Source organism: Pezoporus occidentalis, unplaced genomic scaffold (genome assembly GCF_034315485.1).
Source record: "Pezoporus occidentalis ecotype Australia unplaced genomic scaffold, CSIRO_AGI_Poc_V1 ctg93, whole genome shotgun sequence".
In the NCBI taxonomy this organism is placed as follows: domain Eukaryota; kingdom Metazoa; phylum Chordata; class Aves; order Psittaciformes; family Psittacidae; genus Pezoporus; species Pezoporus occidentalis.
The window spans coordinates 656,650-682,874 of NW_026916294.1; the positions used below are offsets into that span (position 1 = coordinate 656,650).

Sequence of the window (26,225 nt, forward strand, 5' to 3'; positions counted from 1 at the left end):
GGTGGAGAAAGACAATCTTGATTAAAATTTTTTAAAGGACACTACTATGAGGTACTTAGTTATGATCAGCTCGACATAGATTATCATATAACCCATTTCCAACGAGAATGCAATATGAGCTAAATTTTACACTGATTTATGGCTTGTGAAGGCTTCACTGAAAAGCCCGGTTGTTTTGCAAGTCCAGGTCAGTGCAGAATTCAGGTTTGTTTTCTTTCATTAAACATCTATAATTGTGCATTAGGGGTTAGAAGGTTGTAGAAATAGCAAGAAAAGGACTTTAAAAACAAATGTATCATCCCATATAAGGAAAAGATTACTCTCCTGTGCAAAGTCCTAAACCTCTGTTGTTTGCCCTAAATCAAGTGCAGTAATATCATTTCAAAGATGATGATGTAGATTTTGAAAAGAAATACAATAATATGAGTTGTGTCTAAAGCCTTTCTCTTATATTTACTCATTCTTGATTCCCCTTTTCAGGCAAAAAAGCCTCTACCTGCATCAAGTCCCCATTTAATCCGTCAGCCTGCAAAGAGCAGGCAGTGGTCTACCTTAGACAGCAATGAAAAATGCATTTTTCTCTTCCTTCTTTAACCTGCTTCAGACACACTAAAATCTCCTGCTAGGAAACACACAGACTGTAGCACACTGGTCATAATTGCAGTGTATAGACAGAGAAATAGCTGAAATTTTTCTTTATTTGTACTAGCATAAATGTCAAACAGACTCAGCTCTGAGAGTCAAAGCTCGGAGCTGAGACTGTTTGACAAGACTAGCAACTTGCAAAATTGACTAGTAAAAGGCTGTCCCATCCAAAACACTTACACTTGGGGATTTGGATTTTTAAGGATGCTTGGATATTTTTCTGTAGGCTTGGTTTGGTTTTTTTTAATTATTATTACATGTAATTAATCTGTTCAGACATTATCTCTCTTTAATTTTGCTTGTTGCTTTTCATAGTGCATTTCAAGATACCAGCAACATATCTGTCTTCTTTCATATTAACTTTGCTCATGCAGCCCTTGGAGCTCAATGACTTGTGTGATTAATAGCTCTGCCAGCAATTCCTATTTAAAAAATTATTCCTGTTTTATCTTTTTACCCTGTTCCTGATTTTCCTCTACTCTCTGAGCAGAATACCCAGTGCCAATGACTTCATGTAACCCAAAAATTTACAACTTCATTTCCCACTACTCCTTTTCCACCTGAAGGGGGTCCTGTCGATTTTGAGTGGATAACAACCAAACAACTTAAATGCACAGTCCTACAAGTAGCTGAACGACCACTATTGATATAAGTTGAAAGCAGTAATTTAGCACCTCTGAAAGAGCTCAGCACCTTGCAGGATGGTATCAGTGTTTCAGCTTGCTAAGGTATGATTTCCACATTCCTCTGTTTCCCACTCAGAAGTCATCATTAACTTCTAGTCTTGCATTTCAAGAAAATGGAGAAAGGTATTTAAACAAGATCCCACAGGATCTGTCACCAAGCAGGCAATGCAGGTTCTTTACTGTAAGCCTCGCGAGTGTAAATTATATTCTGAAAATGATTCTGTCATCCCCCTGAAAACTTCTCCTTTTTTTTCTCCTAACACACATCTAATGCTTCTTGACTGTTTAGGTAGCCATGTCTCCTCAATATCTCATTCAGGTGTAGCACGGAAAAGTCTAACAAACCTGGGCCGGCAGCCAAGCTTGCCCGTGACTGACGCTCGCTTAACTGAGCAAAGATTTGCTCTGCTCCAAGCAAGAACCCGACTACACAAGGCCCAGCAGTGACAGGGAGAGTGCAGGCTTGCATCCTAACAATGCTGTTTCAAGCTTGTGCTCAGGCAAGTGGAACCAGCACTTAGGCTGAATGCTAAAAGGCTTCAATCTTTTGCTTCTTTCCAATTCACCTCCTGTATAAACCCAGGACTTTTTAGTAAGAGCGGCACATTAGGGTACTTACATCACTAATCCAGGCATAATTTTAAACTCAATGAAAGGTGATTTAAATGTCGAAGGAGGACGAAAGAAAAGGGAGGCACAGAAGAGAGGAGGTGGAGAAGAATGAATTACTTAGAATACATTTTTCAAAATGCATTCTTGCCAGTAAATGATAGAAATAAATCAGCAGTATGAAGTCACTGGGTAGTTGGATTTAAAACAGAGTTTATGACCATTTGCTAAGGGGCCAACATAAAGCATAATCAAAACTAATAAAAAGATAGCTTCCATGAGCAATGATAATGTTCAGCTATTGGAACAAATTCTTTGATTTAAACAAAATCACACTTCTCCAAACACAGACTACGGGTGAATTCAACAAAATCTCAGCCTAAAGGCTTTACTATCTAACCGGGGACAGGGAGGGGGTAGCAGAAACAAAAATGTTTAAGTGAAGCCTGTGCCCAGCAGAAATATGTGGATACCTGAATCTCCTTGCCCCATTTGATTAAAAAACCCAACCGCCCCTCATTTTCCATGGAAAACAACTGGAGAATTACAGCTTTTATGTAAGCAATCCCATGATTATTAATGACTGCCCTCTTCCTCTTTAGTTGTTTTTTTTTTAAGTGAGGATACTTTTTTAATAGATCCAATTAAAAGATGTCAAATGCTCTGGTAGTACTTCAGTTTGAACTCAGGTGGACTAGAGAGCTGTAGAAAACAAATGAGAGTTGGTCTCATACATATGATTTCATCAATACACAGTTTTGGAATCTCTTCTCCGATGCTTTTCAGCCTTGGAGAAGTTGCTGACTACGACCCCATTTACCAAACCTACTAGCAACGTACTGGTCAAAGAACACAGCCTTTACCTATGCAGTGACCTGATGTGGCATTCGACATGAAAGACATACTGTACCAAGCTGTAAACAGCATCAAACTTAGCCTAGGCTGTGGACTGATAACCCTTTAAACTTTTCACCTCTTAAACATTGGTTTACATGTCAATTAGGTCATAAGCAAAATCTGTTGGTCGTAGAATGTACAGATGATATAGCTTGATCATAAAATCATCACAGGGCTAAATCCAATTGGTAATCCCAATAGTAGTCAAAGATGCTCTAAATTAGAAATGTGTGTCTGGGTTATGCATCTCTACTACCTGTCTTTAGTAATCCATCCACTAAATATATCTCTATATATATGTTTTCAAGTGAATATAAAAGTGAAAATAAATATAACTCAGCTAAGGTATACTAAGAAATAAACATTGATGGGAATGGACAGGAAAAACATGAGTGGACTTGAAGCCTTCTCAAAGAAAGACCTTACAGTTCACAAACATCTAAGAGATTCTGTGGCCAGATGTGTCTGCTGCATCTTTCAGGAGACAGGAAACCAAAGATGACTGAAAACTTTGACACTATTAATACCAAAATGGCTTTCCTTCCCCCGCCTTCCCTTCTCTGGGATTTTTTGAACCTGGATCTTATAATTGAAAGCCAGTGGATTAAGCATAACACGCCAAACCGCTGTTAACACCCAGTCTCCCGCAAGGCTGAATCCTAACTCTGTTTTCTGCCTACAGTATGTGCAAGCAAGTGGAACCACCACATGCACTGCATGCTAAAGGCCACAGCCTTTGTCTTCTCCAAGTTCTGTCTATTTCAGAGGCTAACATGCTGCAATTAGTCTAATTAATGTGAAACAATGAGCTGTGTTACCACTTATCAAATTGATTGTTCCCCTATCAAAACAAAACAGGCTGGCTTTTTGATGTAATTTCAAGAGATGATTTGAAATGTCATGTTGCTGCAAGCCAATTACCTTATGACTGGAGTCACGGTCAACAGAATACATAATTAGCATGAGTTTAGGAAGGCTGCTTACTGCTAGTATGCTAATTAACTGTCTTTTGTCATAAAACAAAAAGGTTGCAGCTAGGGTTGTGAAATAGGTCTTTTTTATTTACATTTCTTTGTGCTTATCACTGTGAGGCATGACAATGCAAAAGAATGGAAAATTTTAATTCCACTCTTTCAAATTAATACTACTGAGCCAGGCTTACAGGTCAGGCACAGCGCTGGGCTACAAGCACCACTCATTTCTTCCATGTGCGACACACAAGACTGCAGCCTCTGCTAGGGGCACGGTAAAATGAAGCATCAAGTGAATCTCATCCCCAAAAGCCACTGAGTAGCATCTATGAAATAACTAATAGGTACCTACGGGTACAAGATGCTCCCTTCCACAAAGGAGAAGAGTGGCTGTGATAGCCCAAGCATGCCGGGTGCCATCCTGCCAACCCCAACCTGCTCCACCACACCTCTTCAAAAGCACCCTCCAGAAAGCTGAATAAACTACACTACAAACAAATGTCATTATTACACCTGCTTCAGTGTGGTGCTCAAAGAACACTTAAAGAGGGTGTGCAGGACAGCAAATGAACCCTGCCTGTAAGTAAGATGCTTCATAACTCAGCTGCTGCCACCTCCTCTCCATTGCCTCCTCATTCATGTGATAGATTTTGTACTCCTCAGGCATTCATTAAAGAGCTGATCCTGCATGGCACTGGGTGCCTTCTATACCTATAGGTTTCAGGGGAAGTGGAGGAGCTCATTACTTTGCAGGATAAAGATCTACCAGAAGAAAATCCAGACTGAAAAGCCAGCTGTCAGTGGCCCCCACTCTGCCCTCTCTCATCCCAGCACCACTCCACGCACCACCATGCGAGGGAAACACAGGGCTAATTCCTTACTATTTAAACTCTGGATTTCTTTTTCCTGCCTGTAATCCAGCACTTTATGTGTTTTGCTTGGCCTGCACGACTCCTGAGAGCAAGGGCTGGAATCACTGGAAGTTTTAATAATGTTGTTTTGCTAACAGCTACTGACTTGTGAATCCTCCTATTTGTCATAAAGAAGATTCTGTTTCTCTGTGCATGCTTGGTTTAAGCTATAGAAAGAACTCTCGTGCTTCTTGATAGCCTTTAAAAGCAAGAGAAACATGCAAATCACTCTCTTACAGCAAAGAGAAATTAAGTGTTCAAAACCTAGATCAAAATGATGTCAAGCCTGCCTTTTCTGAAGAATTCATTTAAATTCAAACCCAGTCTAGTCCAGGTTCACACCAAGAATCATCAAGTTTCAAGTCCAGAAATGGAACAGAATGGATCACCTTTAAAATCATGATATGAAATCAGTAGGTATTCCTAAATAATTTTCCTGATTTCTCTCTTCCAATCAGCTGAACTCAAAGTATAATGAAATCAGGTATGTGTACAGGAAGGCTAGGCTTTTATCTTAAATGATAAAACTTATAACGAACTGGAAAACACTCATTTCTTCTGGTACTGTCATTTACTAGAATCAACACCATCCTTTCTGTCTTTATTCAGCAGAGAAAACAAAGCTAATCCCAATTTCTAAAGAGCAAGCTAATAAAGGAGTCAAGGGATCATTAGTCTAATTAACTCATTCCTGGTTTGAGTTTACATTTCATTTATGCTATTACACTGTTCGAAATGTCAATTTTTAAATACCATTGAAAACTGTTTAACATATAGACATTATGTTCAACAAATCTAGGGATATATTGAACAGTTACACAATATTAGTAAATTAATAGCAACCAGGTACACAACTAAACATCCCCCAGCTAAAGCATCATTGTAAACTTCATTTATTGATACAAAAATCAGGGAATTATTTCAGTGAGAATTGTCCCCTTGCTTCAGGCTGGTGCTTTTGCTACTTGAGTATCTCATAATCATAGGATGGTGGAATGGTTTGGGTTGGAAAGGAGCTTAAGATCATACAGTTCCAACCCCCTGCCATGGGCAGGGACACCTCATACCAGACCATGTTGCCCAAGGCTCTGTCCAACCTGGCCTTGAACACTGCCAGGGACGGAGCATTTACCACTTCTCTGGGCACCCTGTTTCAGTGCCTCACCACCCTCACATTAAAAAACTTCTTTCTTATATCCAACCTGAACTTCCTCTGTTTTTGCACCCACTTTTGGTAATCTGACCATTTTATTCTGAGCAAAAATAAATCAGGATACTAAACTACAACTTCCTGTCAGGTTGGGTTGTGGTTTTGGGCTGTTGGTTTTTTTTTGGTTGGGTGGGTGTTTTTTTTTCCTCTTCTTTTTATTGGGTGTCTTTCTATAGCTTAAAATAATGAGTCACTTACTGTAATTTAAGTCGATTTTTAAATTGATTTAATGGGTCATCAAGTTACTTACTCTCCTTTAAGTCAATTTTCAAATAAATGCAACTTCTGTAACCAGCAGTTTGGAAACAATTAGCCTGGGTTAACAGTGCAGGCTTGTACTGCTACACTTGTATAGACAAGTACAAGTTTTATAAAACAATTACATTCTTTATATAAATTAAGGATTATCATAATATGTGTGTGCACACAAAAGCAATCAGGAAGAGAGAAAGCCTGCAGGCATGCAGACAAACACATGTTTGCTGGGGAGCAAACTGCTTTTGCTTAGCATTAAATGCAGTACATCGCTAAACATGCGTAACACTACACAACTTGTCCCTCAGCGTCTCTTGGATTATTCACACATTTAAGTTAGATGTATATCACAAACTGCTGGACCACAGCCTAAAGCACAGGGATAGTTTGCCCATGTGCTTCTTTGTAGTGAAATGTCTGCAGGAGTTTGGGATACCTGAGCAATTAGTATGGGCATGACTGCCATCATCTCCTTGGTATTCTCTTTTCCAAATGCTCCATGATGAAGTGCCCCTTCTGCCTGCCTGTGTCTTCTCCAAAGAAGTCTTTCTTCCTATGAATCTGCACCAAATATCATCTCAGTATTTGACAGAATCAGGTTATATGTGCCAGAGTACACCCATAACGTTCACCAATGCAGACATCATGATTCCTTTGTATGCATTTTAAGGGATGCTAATGATTACTTGCACTAACTCCAACTCATAGCCAAAATGAAGACAGACACATTGAAATGGGAATGAAGCATGACAGCAGCTCTTACATAAATGCAATCCAGGCATCAATTATATCTGCTACAGCATGGGCCCAGTTATTAGTCATGCTGTATAATAGATAAGGAGATCTGATCCTGACGTATAAATGAGTCTTTTCTTGAGTGTTCCAGATTCACCAAACCACTTTTTAGAACTTTCCAATGTCATCTGGCTCTTACCTACAGCAAAAAGCTTACTAGTTATTTCCCCGGTTATTTTAGTCTCTGAGAACTGGAATTTGGTCTTCTGAATAGCCTGGGCCCTGGTGAGACCTCTACATCTCTACAACATCCTCCAATTGTGACAGTCCACTGGGACAAGTTTAGGTCTTCTGTTCTATAGATACTACAGAAATGAGGAAAAGTTTTAGTATTCAACTGTTCGGTCTATCACAGGTAAAGAAGTCCTTGCTGATCCCCAGCAAATGGAATGTGTGACTAGATATCCCACTGGATGAAGGAAACCATGCAGCTCATCACGATCAGTGCTGTTGTGTAGCTGTCCTTGCATTCTGTGAGGGAGGAGGGTTCAGCTTTAGGCACCCAAGTTCGAAAAGTTTGTCTGAGAATCCATGCTTACGTTTGAAATCTCCTTCCTGGTGAGACACGTGCCTCCATCTCAGCATAAAACATAGATTAAGCTATATTTATTAAAAATCTGAAATTGAGGGCAGATTTGAACAGTGGCAACCAGATGTTATGGAATCCATGCAATGTCTTTCTGGGATAATAGTACATGGACCGCAGATCTGCAGGAAGCAGAGAGGACGATACCATCCTGCTTTTTGTCACCAGCAGTAATAACATTTGAGGAAATGAAGCACCTCTAAAAAAATATGTAAATGATGCAGTACATGGATTATTTTTAATGTCTTAACAAGGATTAAGCCACATCCATTAATATATTTTGAGGAGGCTAATGAAAAATAACATATCTGTTGAAAACATAATGCATGTATCTTTAATATCACCTCTGTTTCAGGAGGACTGAATCCGGGTAGGAACTGTGGCTAACAGTACCTGATAATGCTCTTGCAGTAAGAGGTGAGCATTAGCTGTCATTACTTCATGTTCTTAGTGTTATTTGGCATCACAGGCTGACCCAACGTGATGTAACAGGATGTGGCATGCCAGAATGCTTCACAACGTGTTTGGAATCATAAAAGCAAACAAACCCTCAACAACTCAGCTTCCATGCAGCCCCTGGAATGGAGTTCAGCATTCCTGATTAGACACTGTCTTAGCTCTATTACCAATGTGTTATACCTCCTGTTGGTTGTTCCATGAGTATTTTCTCTCATCTGTTTTCTAAACCAGCCAAAGCAGGTCAATGAATCTTCATTTAAAAACAAAAGTGCAGAAAGCTGCTTAAAGCTTTGACTGACTGAAGTCGTTTCTCTCCCTCTGTGTGTTTCTACCTGGTATCACCCAAATTTAGCATTGCCAAGAAAAGACCAAGGCAATTAGGACATACACACTGCTATTTTAGGAAATACCTTAAAAACCAGTTATTTGGACTTTAAACAAGCCTGAAACATTAGAGCAAAAGCAAGTACAAAAGCAGGAGCTATGGCACCGTACACTCGTCTAACAAGGTATTGAGCACCAAAGCTCAGGGGACTTTTGGTACTCTTGCTGTGAAGATTAGACAAGAGCACTCACGCAGGACACAGCAGGAATATGAAGGGACATGAAGTGAGCAATCCCAGCAGACAGCCTGTTGAAATGTCATCAGGCACTCTGCCTCCACCACCTTTCACAGAGCTAAACATCTCTTTATGTCAGAACAAATTGGGCAATTCTCAAATCTTTTTTTCCTCTCCCCTGACTTCAACGCGATGACGAGTGCTGGGAAGGAGAGTGGGAGAAAGTGCGCACAGACAGTTCAGTTCACATGAAAGCACCCTGACACACAAGACTGAATACTGATATTGGCAGCTCTTACAATCTTATCAGAGAGGCAGGAGCAGCTGCAAGCCGGCATTCTACAGACCTTCCCCCTTTCGAGTTATACTGGGTGGCTGTTTCTTTCCCAAACATCCCACAATGTCCTTTGAAAAGAAACTCCTGGGCTTGATCAAAGGCCACAAAAGCACATTTCTTCTTTATGAGTGTATTTACTTTTGTCATCTTCTTGTTTCTACTCTTACCTTCCTTCTTTAGGCCATTAAGGAGGTCTAATTTTAACTGACGTCTAGCACAGTGCTCAAATGGAGACCAGTAAGTGACCGCAATCTTATTTTAAGTGATTTGGTTTCACTTGCAAAATTCTGTACAGGGTGTTTGGTTAGGGTTTTTTTTTTTACCACAAAAACATACACAAAAGTTATTTTTGCAGCATAACATCAATAAAGGAACCTTCCCACTGACTCCTGTGCATGCTAGAGAGTTCTTAGGATGACTGCATTGAGGTACAGGAATTACTTGGATTGATTTTTGTTTGATTCAACACATGAAACATTGCCTTAAAAATGATCAATTTTCATTCGTTAATTAAAAAAAAAAAAAAAATCAAGGAAAACAGAAAACTTGTCACAGCCAAGATGAAGAACTCCATGAAATCACTGCATCTGCCTTCAAGAAAAGCAGCATTAAGCTGCTCATCCACCTTCTGGTTCTTCTAAAATAAACATCTATGTAAAAAAAACCAAACCAACACCTCACACATTCCCCAAGCACCATTCAAAAATAAGTCTGTGGTTTTAAAAAATACATAAAAATGAATATTTGATAAGAAAACATAATTAATTGGTCACCATCATGCCGGGCCATCTGCTCACTGGATCACAGGTTTATTGCAAGCATGATTATTTGTACAGAATGATCAATTTCTAAGACTCTGTTCTGGATAATATTTTCTGAAATGGTCTAAAAGTTAAACATTGACTGAGTTCTAATATTAATCGATTTCTAATTAAAGATCAGATGCATTACATTAGAATTTCAAGTTTTTATTTTTGGCAGTGAGGTAGGTAAATGTGTGTGTGCGTATGGCGCAGACATTACCAGATCATTTACTGCCCGGTACCTGCAAGAAATGAAGCCCATACTAGAATAAACCATGCAGCATTTCTGGCATTCGTTAAAGGAAGAAAGCTTTATAAGAAAGAAGAAATACTCTGATTTTTACAGGTGTTTAATAAAGATAAGCTGAAAAAAGGGTTCCTATTTTAAGCTCGGTGATAGCTAAAAATGCATTCAAATATGTTCAAAAGCAATCTGAAGTCTCCTAAAAATGGGTGTTTAAAAGTATTCAAGAAAACAGTAAAAATGCAAATAGCATTTGTCACATTATTATAGGATATGGGACAAAAATACTCATGAATTCAAAGAAACCTGCTGAGGCAAACTGCATTTGATTTAAATATGACATTATTTGGGAGTCATTAAAACAGGAATAATGTTTATAGGTTGCATTGTAAAGGTTACTATGAGTAAACAGCTGAAGTTTTGCCCATAGTAGAATGAGTGGTGCATGGGGCTGTGAGCTGTTGTAGCTGTGCAATGGGAAATAAAGACTTAAAGTAACTAATATTTCTGTACTGTAGAAATACTGCAATAAAAACAATGAGGAAATATCAGTATTTTCAGGAATCTCAGTCCAATATTCTGACGTACTTCAGATCCATTACAATGAGACCAATTAAAAAACAAAAAAGAAAGGTGCCGATAGGCACTGCTGGCTTGCCACTCAGAAATATGCTAAACCCCAAGAAAGAATCATAGAATCACAGAATGGTTTGTGTTGGAAAGGACCTTAAGATCATTCAGTTCCAACCCCCTGCCATGGGCAGGGATGCCTCACAGTAGACCATGTCAGAAGAAAGCATATTGCCCTGTGACTGCTACAAATGCATACAACTGCTCTCATTCTTCCATGCAAACATCTTTCCTGTTTTTTTTCTAATACGGAAATATAAACCCACCTAATGAGATCATTAGGCTACACAGATGCAGACTAATATTCTGGTTTTAAAAGCCTAACTCACAAGTAAAAGCATCTAATCTTGCTGAAGAGAGATTATGTAGCAATAGCCATGAAGAACCTTCTGCAACTTGAGTTAAAAAGCTTTTGTTTACATCAACTTTCTTAACTCTGACTAAACTCACTTCGACAAACATAATGAAATTATACTGAAAGACCCCCAAAACACTGGACTTGCTATTTTGAACCTCAGACTGTTCCCTTCGGTCAACCAGCAGACATTAATTGCTGGTTATTTGTACATGGATATCAAAACGTAGATGCATGCAGAGGCCTTGATTGCTCAGACATTTAGTCAGTGGCTTCACTATTATGAGTAGTTTTGGAGCAGCAATCAAATTAAGGGACCCAGCCATAAACTCACCAGCTGAGCACAGCTCCCACCTAGTGCACAGCTCCCAGCTAGTGCACAGCTCCCACCTAGAATGAATTCAGAGCTCAGCATTACTACTATTCAAGAACTATGTTTCTACTAACTATCTTTTGTTTGATGGGTTTGGTGGTAGTACAATCCATATCACTGTATTTTCCCACTTCTCAGACAAAATGCATGGCCTTTCCAGAAGCTGTTCTGAATAGAAGTCAGAATAACACCATCAGGCTTGTGATGAAGACCTCCTCAACTGGCCCCACCTGCGCCGCACCACATTGATGTTCCATTTCCCAAAATCTTCATGCAGCCTACACCAATTTGCATCTGTGTTTCCCTTGAGCTCGAAATTGATTTGTGATGTTCCCTCTGAAGGCTCACAAGGTCCATCATTTGCCATTATGCCGGCATCACACACTATTCTATGTCATGGGCTAAATTCTTCATCACAGAAGGCTCAGGCGTGGGCTTAACTTTAAGCACCAGGGGTCTTACGAGACATCTCTGCTACTGCTCACATGCTATACTTAAGCATACGCTTATTCACTCTGTCTTACAATAGCCAGTACATAACAGAGCTTCTTGGAGCTATTAGAAGTGGACACAATATAGCTACAAGCAGAGAGTTGGGCTTATTTTCTCCATAGATTTGTGCTAATATAGCAGTGTCTCAAGACATCCCTTCATTTTCATAACAAGAAGGAGATTTAATTTCTGCGGATTTGTATAAAAAGCAATTTGGAAACTCTGCAACAATGAGATCACTTCCCATAAATGCCAAATTGGTAAAAACATCATAGGAGGCAAACATAGCACATTCACAATATCATTTTTTTCTATCTTAAGTACCAGCATTAGTCAAAGACGTTATACTGCTAAGTATTCAAATAATTCATTCAAGGATCGAAAGCATAATACTATTTTGTTAAATTATGCTCTCTTTTTTTTCCAAATCCCTCTTTTCCACTTAAACTGAGGGAATAAAGCACCTGAAAACACATCTGCACGAGGTTCTTATTTTCAGTTTTCAGGGTTTGTCTTGCTCACGTTGGGGCACGTGCCCTTGCCTTCTTGCTGAGTACCAAAATGCAAAAATAATTGCAATAATAATTGTAAATCCCTACTTTGGATCATAAAAACTATCCTCAGGTATCATAATCTCATTCCTACCTCCCATTGCTAGCAGGAAGGAGGAGGTTGGCAAGGGAAAACATTGCTTACACTTAACTTACTGGCACCACTATAATACAGTATCTCCAGTTAAAAAGAAATTATAATAACTAAAAGTGACTGTTTAAAATGATAGCAAAAATCAAAAATTCTCACTATGGTAGGTTGGGATAGGTGGGGGAAAAAGGAGAAAGCTCAGTTAAAAGCACACCCTCTTAACTGATGAACATCAGGATTTTTAACACTCCCTGTGAATGAAGACTTGATAACAGTTATTGATCTCAGTTTTCCTGGAAGAGAATCCCTGGGCTCAGCAGTGAGCAGTTTTGCTTCTCTCAGTTCATAAATATAAGAATAGAGCTATTGCTCAAATGCCACCCTAATTGCCAAAAATGAAATAAAAGTAACATTTCAATGCAGTGTGGAAGCAATGCAGGTGTATTTCCAAAGGGCTTTTTCAGTAGATAGCCCAAGGTTAATATAAACTCAAATTTCCTTATGAGAAATATAGAATTGCCACAGCTGACCCCTGCTATCATTTGAAAATATTTTCTTAGTGAATGTCTACTGAAAGCATAGAAGTATACAAGATGCTGTTCTTATTTATTGCTCTTCCTTGTGTCACCTTGTGTAACTTGAATAGCTCTAATGAATTTAGCCTAACAACATACAAGCATCCCTGCTGCCCAGGCAAGAAGCTGAGGCTGGGAGCGGGAACTACTGGGTTGTTGCATCTCCAACACAACTGTGTCACAAGAAACAGCTATTGTCTCTCCTGCCTCATTCTTTTGTCATTCAAAACTTCTCCCCATTTTCCTTCATTCTAGCTTTTTCCTCCCTAAAACTCTGCTATTGGCTGGTCAAACCACAAGCTGACTTTGAAAACTTTCTGTGATGCTGCCAAAAAGCACCTACATCATTGACAATTCATGGTCTAAACAGAGAAAAAGGAATTCCCCCCCCCCCCCATCTCCCCTTCCCCAAAACCAATCTGTACATCTCCTCACCCCCAGTTCAGATTAAACCCAGATATCAAAGAAGAGACCTGGAAAGAGGTGCACATCCCTTGCAATGCAGATTTAAGAAGCTATACAAGTGGATGAACTGTTGAACTCAGTCCTCTATCTTAAAAATACATTTCATTGGGTTCGTTAATGCATGATATAAGTACCCAAAAGATGTAACAGAATTCTGAAAAATGAATTAAGGACGTATTGCAATCACCAGCAAAATAATAAAAGTAGAGAGATTAAGAGGCAAGCATATCTTTTTGAATTGTAAAATAGGTTTATAGGTCTTCTAATAACAACTTTTACTCAAACCTTACATAAATAGGCTTATATGATACAAATATTATGTGGGCTATGTGGAAAGTACAAGGTCCCTAATCATGTTTAGGGATTACTTGACAGAACAGAGACATTTCATTCCTATTGGAGCTAGGGATTACAGGAAAGAAACATCTAATATTCCATTTTTTAATTTCATGCATTTTTTATTTACCTTTAATGATGCTGTATATATTCATCATCCTGAAATATTAAAACAGTATGAAAAAAGTAATAAATTGGTGGAAAATTTAGGGAATGGGAATGCAACAGCACGCAAATCATACACTATCAAGTGCTTGATACACATTTAAAATTACTGTCTAGTACAGCAAAGCCAAATTCCTGGCAGATTTCTGAAGCGCAAAGTCACAATAAGAAGATCAGCAGAACAGACTGAAATAATAGAATATTCATCCCCCTAATCCATATGCAATTCTTTAGGGCTTTTTTTTTTTTTTTTAACAATGCATATGAGGTCTGACTGTATCCAGGATTTAAATAAGTTGTCTCTCTCTCTCTCACACACACACTCTGTATTTTGGTTAAGAAAAAAAAGCATATACAGTTATCATTTCTGCTCTACTGCACCCACATTGACAAGGTTAGCACATCTCCTCACACCTCAGATGAAACAATAGCATTTTAAACAACAAAAGTGTTTAAAGAAAGAAATTTATTCATACCACTGAAACCTCCTGCAACAGCTTTGTTGGAAGGGGGGGTCCAGTTTGCCTGGGAAAGGAATATTTTTTACTTCTTTTTTTTTTGTTTTTTAACTCTTTCCTAGTTCATTCTAAATAATCATTGGTTAATTCACAGCAATTTCACATTTAGTTAGCAGCAATAAAATTTTGAAACCAGTATTAAATCTTTGAGATGGTGGCTTTCTTTCTAGACAGATGGAATGTTTTATCTAGTATTGTATAAAGGGACAGAAACCTAGAGACAAATGAATCACCACTCAAAAGACAGATACTGATGATAATAATGATACATGTAGAAAATGTGCGTCAGAACGGGTGATGGGGAGGTGTAGTATGAAGCTTCCACTGCCATGCGTGAGATTATTGAATTACTTTCAAGCAGTGCAAAGCAGCAGCTGAGTTATAGATAGTTCCTCTAACAGGAGTATGAAGAAATTCACATCCTATCATACAGACATACAAAGCCTGATCTTGAGATCAGGCAGGTTTAACATGGGTTTAGCTCTCTGATTAGGCTGCACAGTATCAACACCACAGAGAGATGATCATATAAAATGATGGTACCCAGTATAAGACATTTGCAACAGTAATATATATGTGGACTTGCTAAATAAAGGTGCCTATATGCGATAATCACGTTAGCCAAATACCGAAAGCAGCTTTCACAACCACCACAACAGTTCTTGTCACAACTCTGGCAGTGAGGTGAAGGAGCACTAGAACAGGTGATGGTAGATGGAAAGCCATCTGGTAAGTGAGAAACAGCAGCCACATCCTGTTGAAACCTGAATATCCAAATGTAGGTGCATGCTGTTCCTAGTAACATGTCTCATGAGAAGCTGCCTGAGGTGTAGATTGCTGCCGAGCATTTACCAGGACTCCGGGTTTCTACCTGGTGAGGGACACGCTGATCCAACCCACTTCCAATCATGCTCATGTGCTATTAGCCAAACAATATCAGTTGATCTAGCTATTCAAACTGCAAGGTTACTGTTCTGAAACAGACTAAACAAGCAGCATAAAATATATTTAATGAAAGATTTCTTTCTGGTAAGAATCTGCTGTGATTTATGCAGCTGTGACACCACTACCTGCCTATACTGTGACGTACATCTACTGATACAGAGTCCAAACGTACTGGTGCTTATTGGTTATTGAGCCAGCAATCTGAGCTTGCAGTCCAGAAAGCCAACTATGTCCTGGGCTGCATCAAAAGGAGTGTGACCAGCAGGTCGAAGGCTATTCTCCTCCTCTACTCAGCTCTGGTGAGACCCCCCTGCAGTCCTGCATCCAGCTCGGGGGCAAAAACACAAGAGGGAAATAGACGTGTTGGAGCAAGTCCAGAGGAGGGCCACAAAGATGCTAGAGCACCTCTCCTGGGAAGACAGCCTAAAAGAGCTGTGCTTGCTCAGCCTGAAGAAGACAAGGCTCCGGGAAGACCTTACAGCTGCTTCCAGTGTCTAAAGGATGTCTACAAGAACTCTGGAGATGGACTTTTTACAAAGGCTTGTAGGGATAGGACCAAGGGGAATGGCTTTAAACTGAAAGAGGGGAGATTTAGACTGGATATTAGGCAGAAGTTCTTCCCTGTGAGGGTGGTGAGGTGCTGGCACAAGGTGCCCAGAGAAGCTGTGTCTGCCCCAACCCTGGCAGTGTTCAAGGACAGGTTGGATGGGGCTTGGAGCAACCTGCTCTAGTGTGAGGTGTCCCTCCCCCTGACAGGGGGTTGGAACTGAATGAGCTTTAAGGTCCCTTCCAACCCAAACCATTCTATGGTTCTATGACTCTATATATTCAGAATACAAAGTTTAATCCTACTCATTAAAACATGACAAACTTATAATTAATTGAGAATGGAGTCAATAATGAGAACATCTTTCAATGTAATGATGTTAGTACTATCAGCTTGTAATACAGGAATACGTTATAGTAAGTGAAGTATAATATGGAAAATTACAAGTCAGTTTAAAAAAACCCAGCCTGACTATTCTTTCTTGAGTCCAACCTTAAAATTAAAGACAAATTTTAAATCCTGAGAAGTTACATTTTCCCAGTCATCAAATGAGATAACACATTGTGTTGTTTTCCTGTGATGAGGAATAATTCAAGGTCTTACATTGCCTGATTAATCTCACAACTAATATTTAGAAAAGGTTTCTCTTTGAGCTAATCAAACTTGACAAAAGCAATCTTCAAACTATGCCACATTCACTGATTTGTAACATCTCTCAAACTTGTGTTTCATTAAGTGCAGTTTAAATTAGCAACAGCTCTAAATTCACCTGCTTATGACACCCTCTAAATCCCACAGACAGTACATGAGGTAGGTAAGAAGAAAACACATGCAAAATTATTAGGACAAACCTTTTAAAATGAAGGATGCCAATTTAGTTTTAAGATAGCACCTAGCTACATCCCTATTTCTCACATTACACTGCATTTTGGGGGGGTAGTTGCTGATGGTATTCAGTTTATTTTCTCTTCTGGAGCTAACTGCCTTTACATTACTGGCTAAAGTATGGCCAGAGATTCCTCCACAGAGCACCTATTTATTTTTGCATTTAAAAGAGGATAACGTTCAGTATACAATTTTATGACATACTTAGGCTTTCATATCACCACAGTATTGTTGGGTTAAAGGATGTTACTCCAGAGAAGTAATGTTGCAATGCTGTTACCATGAGGACAACTGGTACGGAAGCATTACAACACTGACTGGTAGGGAACACTTTGGGGAAGCATATGAATACCATCCTGAGCTACACCTTCACTACCAGTAAGTACTGGTAGCTTCCTTTCATTCTGTGAGTGGTTATATGTGCATGAGGATTTTCCCCTGATCTGAAAGCATGTTTAAATTTGGTTTCCTGACTCTGAGAACCAGAACAGATTCCTGAGTTAGCACAGCTGAGAAGGAAGAAGAAAAATATAGGAAAGATGCAAGTATTAATTCTCTACTGCAAATATTCCAAAAGGAAATCAGGCCTCCAGCTTATTCTTCTTCTCAAGTGACATTGATGTTCTGGATAAATAAGTTTGAACTACTGGCTCCCCTTCATTTCCCCCTAGTTGTGTGTGACAGAGAAACTATATTTCAACATAGGCAATGTCTATGATCAAATGATATAATAACACAGTCCTCCATTAACAAAGAATGATATGCCTTAGAAGTTGCTTGTGCAAATCTTTTTCAGACCCAAGGAAGGATTACCAAATACTGGGTAACACACTCTGACTGGGAGACTATCAATGAGTTTCTCTATTTGTTTATATAAATGGGCCAATGCTTTTTAAAGCACTTCAGAGCACTTAACTAAAGCAAACAACCACTTGAACTTTAAATATCTAGCAAGAGAAGCTATTGACAAGTATGACTTTACTGAGTAAATCCTAATATCTTTGAGACCTTTCATTCATATAGTCTCTTCCTGAAGAGAAGTACCAGACTCTCATCTCAGTTTCAGCAACACTGCAAAATAGAGAGCAAGAGGAGTAAGCAATTGCCTAGGCCTTCCCTCTTTTTTCTGTTAAAGCAAACTGCTTTATTTTTTTTCCTATATCCTGGGCCCACAGTAGTCTTTAGAAAGCAGTTTCTGATTTTGAAATCTTACCCTCTATTATTTAGCTGTTAAAGTAGGATTTTTCCATCTTATGAACCTCCTCTCTAACTCTTTGCTATGCATGGGCAGCTAAGCCTTGATTTGGGAATGCACTGCCTTATTAATTTGCCATAGGTGAATAACGCCACGGGAACAGCTCACTATGCTCAGGAAAAGGGTGCCTTTGGTAAGTAGTCTCATAACTGCGCTAGCGTCATGTGCATCTTTTGGGTCTTCATACTTAGAACACACTCCCTAGCTACAGTATTATATACAATTACACAGGTCATTTCCTAACCTAGATATGTGTGATCTGATTCACATATACCTTTCTGCTGATAAATCAGCATCCAAATTAATATTATTCTGTAGCTTTTGACATATTTCTTTCAAAACTAATGTATGCCAGTCCAGCTCAAGTATTAAGTTGGCCCTGAGAACCAAGAAGGTGGTCCTTAAACCAAGCAGCAGATACATCTCATTCCCTAAAATCCTGCAGCACATTCTGGTTTTTATATCTTTCCGAATGTGTTTTGCATGAAGTCTATGTAATGTGGCAGAGGAAAAGTGCTAAAATAAACATTTACTTTAACCTGGTCATTAACACCTTAGAGAAATGAAACAAAATACATTTAAGATATATGCATTAGCTACATTGGGAGTTCATTTCCTTAGTTTTATGGGACATGTCACATGTTCTGAAAGGTTGGGCTGTTTGGGATCTGTATTCATTAGTCTGATAAGGAACATTCTTGAAAACCTATTTTGTTAGGAAAAAAAAATAGATGCAGTTGAGAATACGAACTACCTGATGCTAAAGCCTCAGTCAACGTAGTTACTAAAAGAAATAGCTTTGAAAATTCTTCAAAATATCCTCTAAGTTATAACTGGATTTTAGTGTATAAAATGGCTGAGTAATTTAAATGTTTGGAAAAGAAAACAGTCTTTCCCAGAGTTTATGAAGTGGTAAATCTATTCCTTAGAATGATTAACTGTGAATTCTAATTTCAAACATGAGCGTCTAGTGGCATATGCTCTCCAAAGCTGACACTAAGATCATACAGTTTTATAAAATTAATATTCCAGAGCCCAATTCTGATATTAAATCCTCATTCCCCTTTAGTAAATGCCTTAGTTTCCACAAAAGTAATGTTACTTCCTACCCTTAAATAAAATGTGGAATTGGAATTTAGCTCTGCTCATGATGAATTTTGGTCTACTGAATGACACAGATTTGTATTTACAAGATGGATATCATGACATTCTCATTCGAAACTGAAAAATAAAAGAAAACCCAAACCCAGGAAAAGAAAAACATTCAAGGATAATACAATACTCATCCAGTTAAAAAATTTCAGTGCCAAATGCAAATTAGAAAGACAGATGAAGTACAGCCAGGACAGAATAAAACATGCTTTTGGGTAAGAATGCCCCAAATAACACCCATTTTAGAACAGTCATAAAACAAGACTATGACCAAAAGAAATTCAGTTTTGAGCACACTGCAGATAAGTAACAAGATCTAATTATTTAGAAAGCCCCTCAAGATTCCATGGCTTTGGTAGAAATGGACTAAAGGGTGAAATGAAAGAACAGAAGAAAAATTTAGACAAGATGATCTGAGAGAGTGAGAGAGACAAAAGCACTGAAAGAAACAGATTTAGGGAAAGTACTGGTCTACTCTATTTAACAATAGAGTCATCAACAGGGTAACTGTATGCATTAACACCTAATTTGAGCATCCTGAATTCTGATCCCAAGTTCCAGATATGGCAACTATATATTTAAAAAAATTACTTAAATTGTTCATTACCAGAAATAGATTCGCATGAGAAAGGTGCAGAATAAGATTCCCATTTCATTTCCAAATATTAAGATCACGAAATTACGTATGAAAGTCCTAACTCACAGGCTAACACTTCTTTCCCGTTGGCAAAAGCATCATTGCCCCGGGACACAGGAAATAGCACATACAGTGGTCACAGGAAAAAAAGCAGTTTGAGTGGGCGCATCAAAAACTGCACAAGGGCTTAGGCGATAAGCATGAGAACCTGTAATTCTGCTTGGCATTCAAAAACGAACAAGGAGAAACATCCAATGGGAAATACCATCAACAATGAAAAGCCTGGCTTTACTTATGTCTCTCCGAGCACTGACAACACAGGCCAGGAAAAATAGCTGGCCCAGAAACTTGGGACTGTTCAGCAGAAATGGAAGAATTTGCTCACGTGGAGCAACTTCCAAAGCAGTGGTCATGCCCAGCAACTTTTCCATTTCCCATTACCTTTCCTCCCTTCAGCAAAACTTGCTGGTACGCATGGTCAGCTACTTAGTTTATTCTGAAGTAGGCGAATGTAAAATGACCAAAGCAATATGAGTTTACCATGTACAGAAGCTACTTGACAGAGTAATCCGACATGGCGTATGCTGGGCACAAGAGATGACGGCTGATATGCAGCAGTCAGCACATTTTGAACGGCTTGCTGGTTTTAGGCGTGAAATTATTTACTAAATACTAGGTTAGACATGTTTTGGTTTGTTTTGGTTTGCTTGGTTTTCGTGTTTTGATTTGTTTTTTTTTTGGTTTTAAGTGTTTTGATTTAGTTTTGTTTGCTTGATTTTAAGTGTTTTGGGGAAAAGAAGGCTGGATGGTGTTAAATTTCATATAAGCAAATCACTAAAGTATTACAAAAACAGCAGCTAATTTACCTGCTGCTTTAGAGAACAGCTCAGGGATTAAAATGAGTGTTTTCCATCCTTCCAGCTCTATGTTAAACATCAGGTTGTCAGAATTGTCCTCATCCTCCAAATGCTACACGTGAAAACTCTAATGTTTGCTTTCTAAAACTTTAAGCACAGTGGTTCACATAGCTAAGAGCCACATTAGTGTTCTTCAAAACCATACTGGACTAAGATCACCCTTTGTCTTAAAGGTTAGAATTGCTTTTCCCCGAGACAGCAGCTTGCCACCTTCTTAGGACCTTAAGCCACACTGTCTCTCTCATCTATAACACATTTCTCTGTTTTAAGTTACTGAATATCTACAGCAGCCTGAAGAATTTATTTAACGCAACTAAAACACTGTCTCTGATCACCGCGGACTCTCGAAAGGTTCAAGAGCAGGACCACAATGGGAAAGGCTGGCTTAAAGATCAAGTGCTATCTCTATGCCTGGAGCGATGCAAACATCCCCTCCCATTGCTGACTGCGATCTCCCACCACCCCCAGCAGCTCCTGCGTGCTCGTTCCACCAGACAAACTGCAGAGGAGAGTAAGCAAACCCCCTTCGTGGACTCACCATCCTTTTCTAGCCACATTCACTACGCATTGCATTAGAAAATCGTAACGGTGTTAAAATATTTTGGCAGGATTTGTTATGGCCAGATCACTCACTTCCTTTCGGACACACAAAGCCTCCTCTGGCAATGAAACAGCCCAAATGTCAGCAAATCCTATAGAACAGAAAACGGTCTTGTCAATGTAAAGCCTAAATGAATCTCCAATTAAAACAAAACCGCATAACATAAAAATACACACAGAGAAAAGAAACAGCCCGGGAATGTTCACTTTTCATTAATTTCTCTTTTTTCCCCACCCTCTCGAAACTTTTTAACAGCATTACAATGCATTCATCACAAGGTGCTTGCTCTAAGTGTTACCAATTCACGGACGGATTAGAGGGCACATTAATAACATAGTTAATATGAAGTGTTTAGAGCCTTTATGTCGGTGACAAATACGACTCAGCCAAATTTCCTGACCATTGAGGCCACGGAGGAACAATTTGGTAGATTTCATCAACAGTTCTAATTATGTTCCTGTCAAGTTGAGAACAAAGTAATCCATAACTAGGGGGCTGCTCCGAGACAGTGCCACACGAGAGTAATTTATGCTCAGGGCCCTCGCTGTAGTTAGTGTGCACAATGCTTGACTAACAAGTGGGTTCAAAAAAAAGGAATTTATTAGGGAAAATGCCGCCCTCCAGCTCTGAGCTCATCAGGTACAGGCTTAGAAGGAGCTATGAGGCAAAATCTTCTTGTTCATACAAGCAGATGAAGTCTACACTGGCCTCAGCGGGTTTTAAAACATGGGATTTCAGCCCAAAGCATAGCATAGACTTCTGCCAGAGCTGGGTGCGGCCATGGCCGAGGCCAGGATATAATCCGGTGCTTTTAAAATACATTTCAGTCTTTGGGACACTGGCACTGGCAGAGGCTGAGCGGTACCAATGCCCTTTTGCAATCCTATAAATAGCAAGCTAATGAAAGATGCAAATAGATTATTAGTAAACTGTCACAATACATGATGCATTTCTTACCACTGAGAAAGGGAAGGATGAGGGGGAGGGTAAAAGGAGGAGAAGCTGCCATGTAATTTTGAGTCATTTCCCACCATGATGTATGTTGGGATGCAGCTTCTATCCTTTCAGCCAGGATCATTTTATATACAACATTCTCACTGTATCTCACATTAAGGGTAGGAATGTTTCCCCAGCGCTAGGTGAAGTGCAAAGCCTGGCAGCTGGTCTTCAGGACCAAATACTTGCATAAGTGGTAAGATGTAAAAAGAAAGTAAAACAAAGTATTTCAAATAGAATTAAGAACAGTATCTGTAAACACAGGCAAAACCAACATTAGCAAAAATTAGATTTGTGTGGTAACTGCAAAACACTTAATGGGTTTTAAAGCGTAGATATCTGAAGGTAGCTGTGGGCATACGCTACTGTCAGAAGTTTTAGACTTTTACTTAACAAGACAAAAATCACAGAACTTACAAAAAAGTCATTTTACAGCCCTTTCTTTGATAGTGAAGAAACCAGCTTATGAAAGTGTTACCAGCTAGGCAAAGCAGCAGCCTGCTTTAGTGGACTGAGTATCAGCTCAGATAAGGAAATGCTCAGAGAACTCACTTCAGAGGCTAACTTGCCATGTGGCCCCAGGAAGGTCTCCTTCTTTGCCCGTGTTCCCAACTAGCAGAATGGGTGCAAGTGTGTGAAGGCACTGTGAGTGTCCCCTGTTACATGCCTTGCTAATGGATTTTCTGCTGTATGAAAATGTTTTTGGCTTCACTAACTATTGGTTTTACTTCACCATTTAAGTATTAGTTGAACACTCACAGAGTGAATACAGAGCACAGTTGTGGAGCCCTGCATCAAATCCCTGAGCTCCTCCTTCTACACTCTACCAAGGTCTCTTATTCAAATCTGCTTGGACCTCTAAATTCGCTGCTGTCAAGTTTAGGGAACTTCCCAGCACCTACTGAGTGGGACAGTATGAGCATCATGCAACTGAAGCTTCACAGAATTATGATTACTCACACCCTTTGCATCCAATGATAAAAACAATACACTTTACAAGCATGGGTGGCTTAAGCTTTCGAGGAGGCAAAGAGAAAAGGGAAGGAGACAGTCCCATTCTGCAGATGTGAAAACAGAAACCTCTCTGATAAATCAGAGAGATGGTGCCTTGGAAGCCAAGCAATGCCTGGACATTATAATTCCCAGACTCAATCAGTCTCAAGACACACTTCTTTTCCTGGTGAAATGTCATGCTGCTGCATGCTTCTGTTACAGAACACATCTTAACCAAGTGTAGCAAAAGCATGATGATCCCATTAAGTATCTAACATCTAATACCTTGTGAAAACTAATTTAGTGCTTTATCAAATCTCTAGTTTGTATGTAGAGCATTAACAGGCTACATTTGCTAATAGGGCAGATTGACCCATCCCATATGTTATCAAACCACATCAAAGTCTGCTGGAGGACACAGCCTTAGCTACTTATTATCCCTTGCATTAACTCTTTCACAAGCTACTGGACCAATACATTTTCCTGTAATACATCTGTCATGATTTTGCAGGGAAATCAGCAATTCTGAACTGTGCAGCAGTTAGATAACAGGACTAAACCCATCATGGTTGCCTGGCTTTCCAATCTACTGTTAATTGTCACAGAAGGAACCCTTTAGAGCTAGACTTGCACAACAGCACACCACTGAGATTCAGCCTCTTAGATTTGTATTTTTAGAGCTTTAGTCATTCACATGATTTCTTCACAATTTATTACACACAAGAGATATAAAGTTGGAAGCCAACACCTTCAAAGTTACAAGATTATCTTTTTTCTTTCAGCAAAAAAGGGCATCTTATGCAAGAGAACATGTGGCTCAGTATTCAGTAAAAAATATGCTAGAATATTGCTAATAATAATGTTAGCAATATTAGATCAGATGAGAACACTTCCTTGGCTTGGATGCTATGCAACTGTATTCCCACATGTGTTATATTTAGGGTCTTATTTGTGAGACTGTATTATATATCTGAAGCTATGCTTCTGTCTGGGAACTTGCATATATGGCTAATAGAGGGCTGAGGTTTATTTGGTTAGATGTTTTGTTTTTAAATCACAGTTGCTACTATTTTCTGCTCAACAGTGTTTGTCTATGGACTTGGAAACCCTGAGCCACTATACATGGGTCTCTTACTGACCTTTTCTGACCATTTGACTACTTATCATCACCATAACCTGGAAACTAGTGCTAAAACAAAGAACCACAACTGACACACAAGCCACAACATTCACTTCCAAAAAGAAACCAAATCCACTCAATGGAAATAAAAGTTGTCTCCCTCACGTTGCGTATGTGATTGTATACAGCTCTGAAATACACTTATGTTCGCGTACAGCCCTAGTCATTCATACTTAATTCTACAGCTTCATTTGCTTTCTCTCTATATGCTTTCTCAAGGACTGCCATCTTCTTCTCCCTTAGAAATTTTGCCCTTCCATTTTTTCAAGCACAACCATAAACAAGTAAAGGCATTCTGGGGGTGTGGGAGGGTATTATTAGAAGTTTTGTAGTAGTAGTTTCTTGGTGATCCCAGATCCCATTAGTGATGGGTCATTTTTAATCCAGAGAATATTAAAGCCTGCTCACAGCAGGCTCACAGTTTTAGCATCACCAACTCAGGCAGGCCAATACAGTCTTCTACTGAGCAAAACTTTCAACAAGCAAAGTTCTAGCCAGGAGGGATAAATTAGCTTAAAAAAAAACCCAAAACCAAAAAACCAAACAAACAAAAACCCACCACCAATAAGACCTGGTCGAGTTAACACATCATAATTCTACATTGCTGAACTGAACTGCAAGTCTTCAGAGCTTTATCCTCCCCTCCCTCCTTTTCTTTCCTTTCCCTGTGCATTTTTCTTATTCCGTTTTTATGTTGAAATCACAGGAACTACGCAGCCTAGCAAGGCTGTAATCACTCAGCAGGAACCTGGCACAAGCACAATGCAACCACCGGCTAGGCAGCGGAAAATGAAGGAAATCTTTCTCTCCCTCCCTCCTAGGTTTCTTAAAAGGGGCTCGGTGTGAATGAATCTTCCCGGTAGCCACCAACCATTTCTTATTCCTTCTGAGCAATCATCAATTTCAGCATCAAGTGGTTTAGTGGCTCTACAACTAGTAGTGGCAGCAGACTAAGCCCAGCATGCAAGCGTTTTGGCTAATTTAAAATCCTTGTGCTGCCGAATCAAACATGACAAGACAACAGTAAAAAGAGAGGCTATTATCCCAAATGAGAGTCGGCGTATGGGTGAAATTGGCTTGAGTGGCAGAGACAAAAGAGGTGGAAGAAGGAGGGACGACCAGGCATGATAATACCAGACACAGCACACATTTTCTCTCCAATTTCCAGTGCATTCACACATATTGCTACCTGGAGGGAAAAAAAAGGCAATGTTTCCAAACTTCAATGCCAGGCAGAAAAAATACATTTAAAAAAGTTCAAAATAAGTTAGCACCTGGTAAAGCATCTGCCCCATGGGTATGGAGAAACTTAACTTACAAGAGAGGTCACCCTTACATTAGAAACCCTAACGCTCTGAATTCTAAACCTGCCATTTCCTACCTGAATTCATGTCTTGTTGCCCAAAGTTCATTACCATAAACTGAGGATTAGAAGCACTGATTTTGAATAGAACAACCTTAAAATAAGATTAATCTGTGGTGTGGCTACTGGTGAATAGCTACTACACACACAGGGCTCACCAAGTGCCTTCAAGGAGCTGCTGGGGACAGAAAGTGGAGGCCAAAGGAATTAATTTTGCAAGGCATTTGGGAGACCA

At 39.3% G+C, this 26,225-nt stretch overlaps 1 protein-coding gene across 24 annotated transcripts in view; it reads right to left on the reverse strand.

Moving 5' to 3' along the window:
* ESRRG (estrogen related receptor gamma) overlaps positions 1-26,225 on the reverse strand; it is a 402,731-nt gene that overhangs the window by 208,850 nt on the left and 167,656 nt on the right. For 8 of the 24 annotated variants that reach the window (XM_062606062.1, XM_062606085.1, XM_062606073.1 and 5 more), the window contains one exon: positions 21,491-21,549. The exons of 14 other annotated variants lie outside the window; for them this stretch is intronic. In XM_062606062.1, coding sequence (XP_062462046.1) covers positions 21,491-21,549 — 59 coding nt within the window. Of the gene's footprint in view, positions 1-21,395; positions 21,550-26,225 lie in introns of all 24 variants that reach the window. 2 more of the 24 variants (XM_062606067.1, XM_062606066.1) reach the window with 1 other exon arrangement.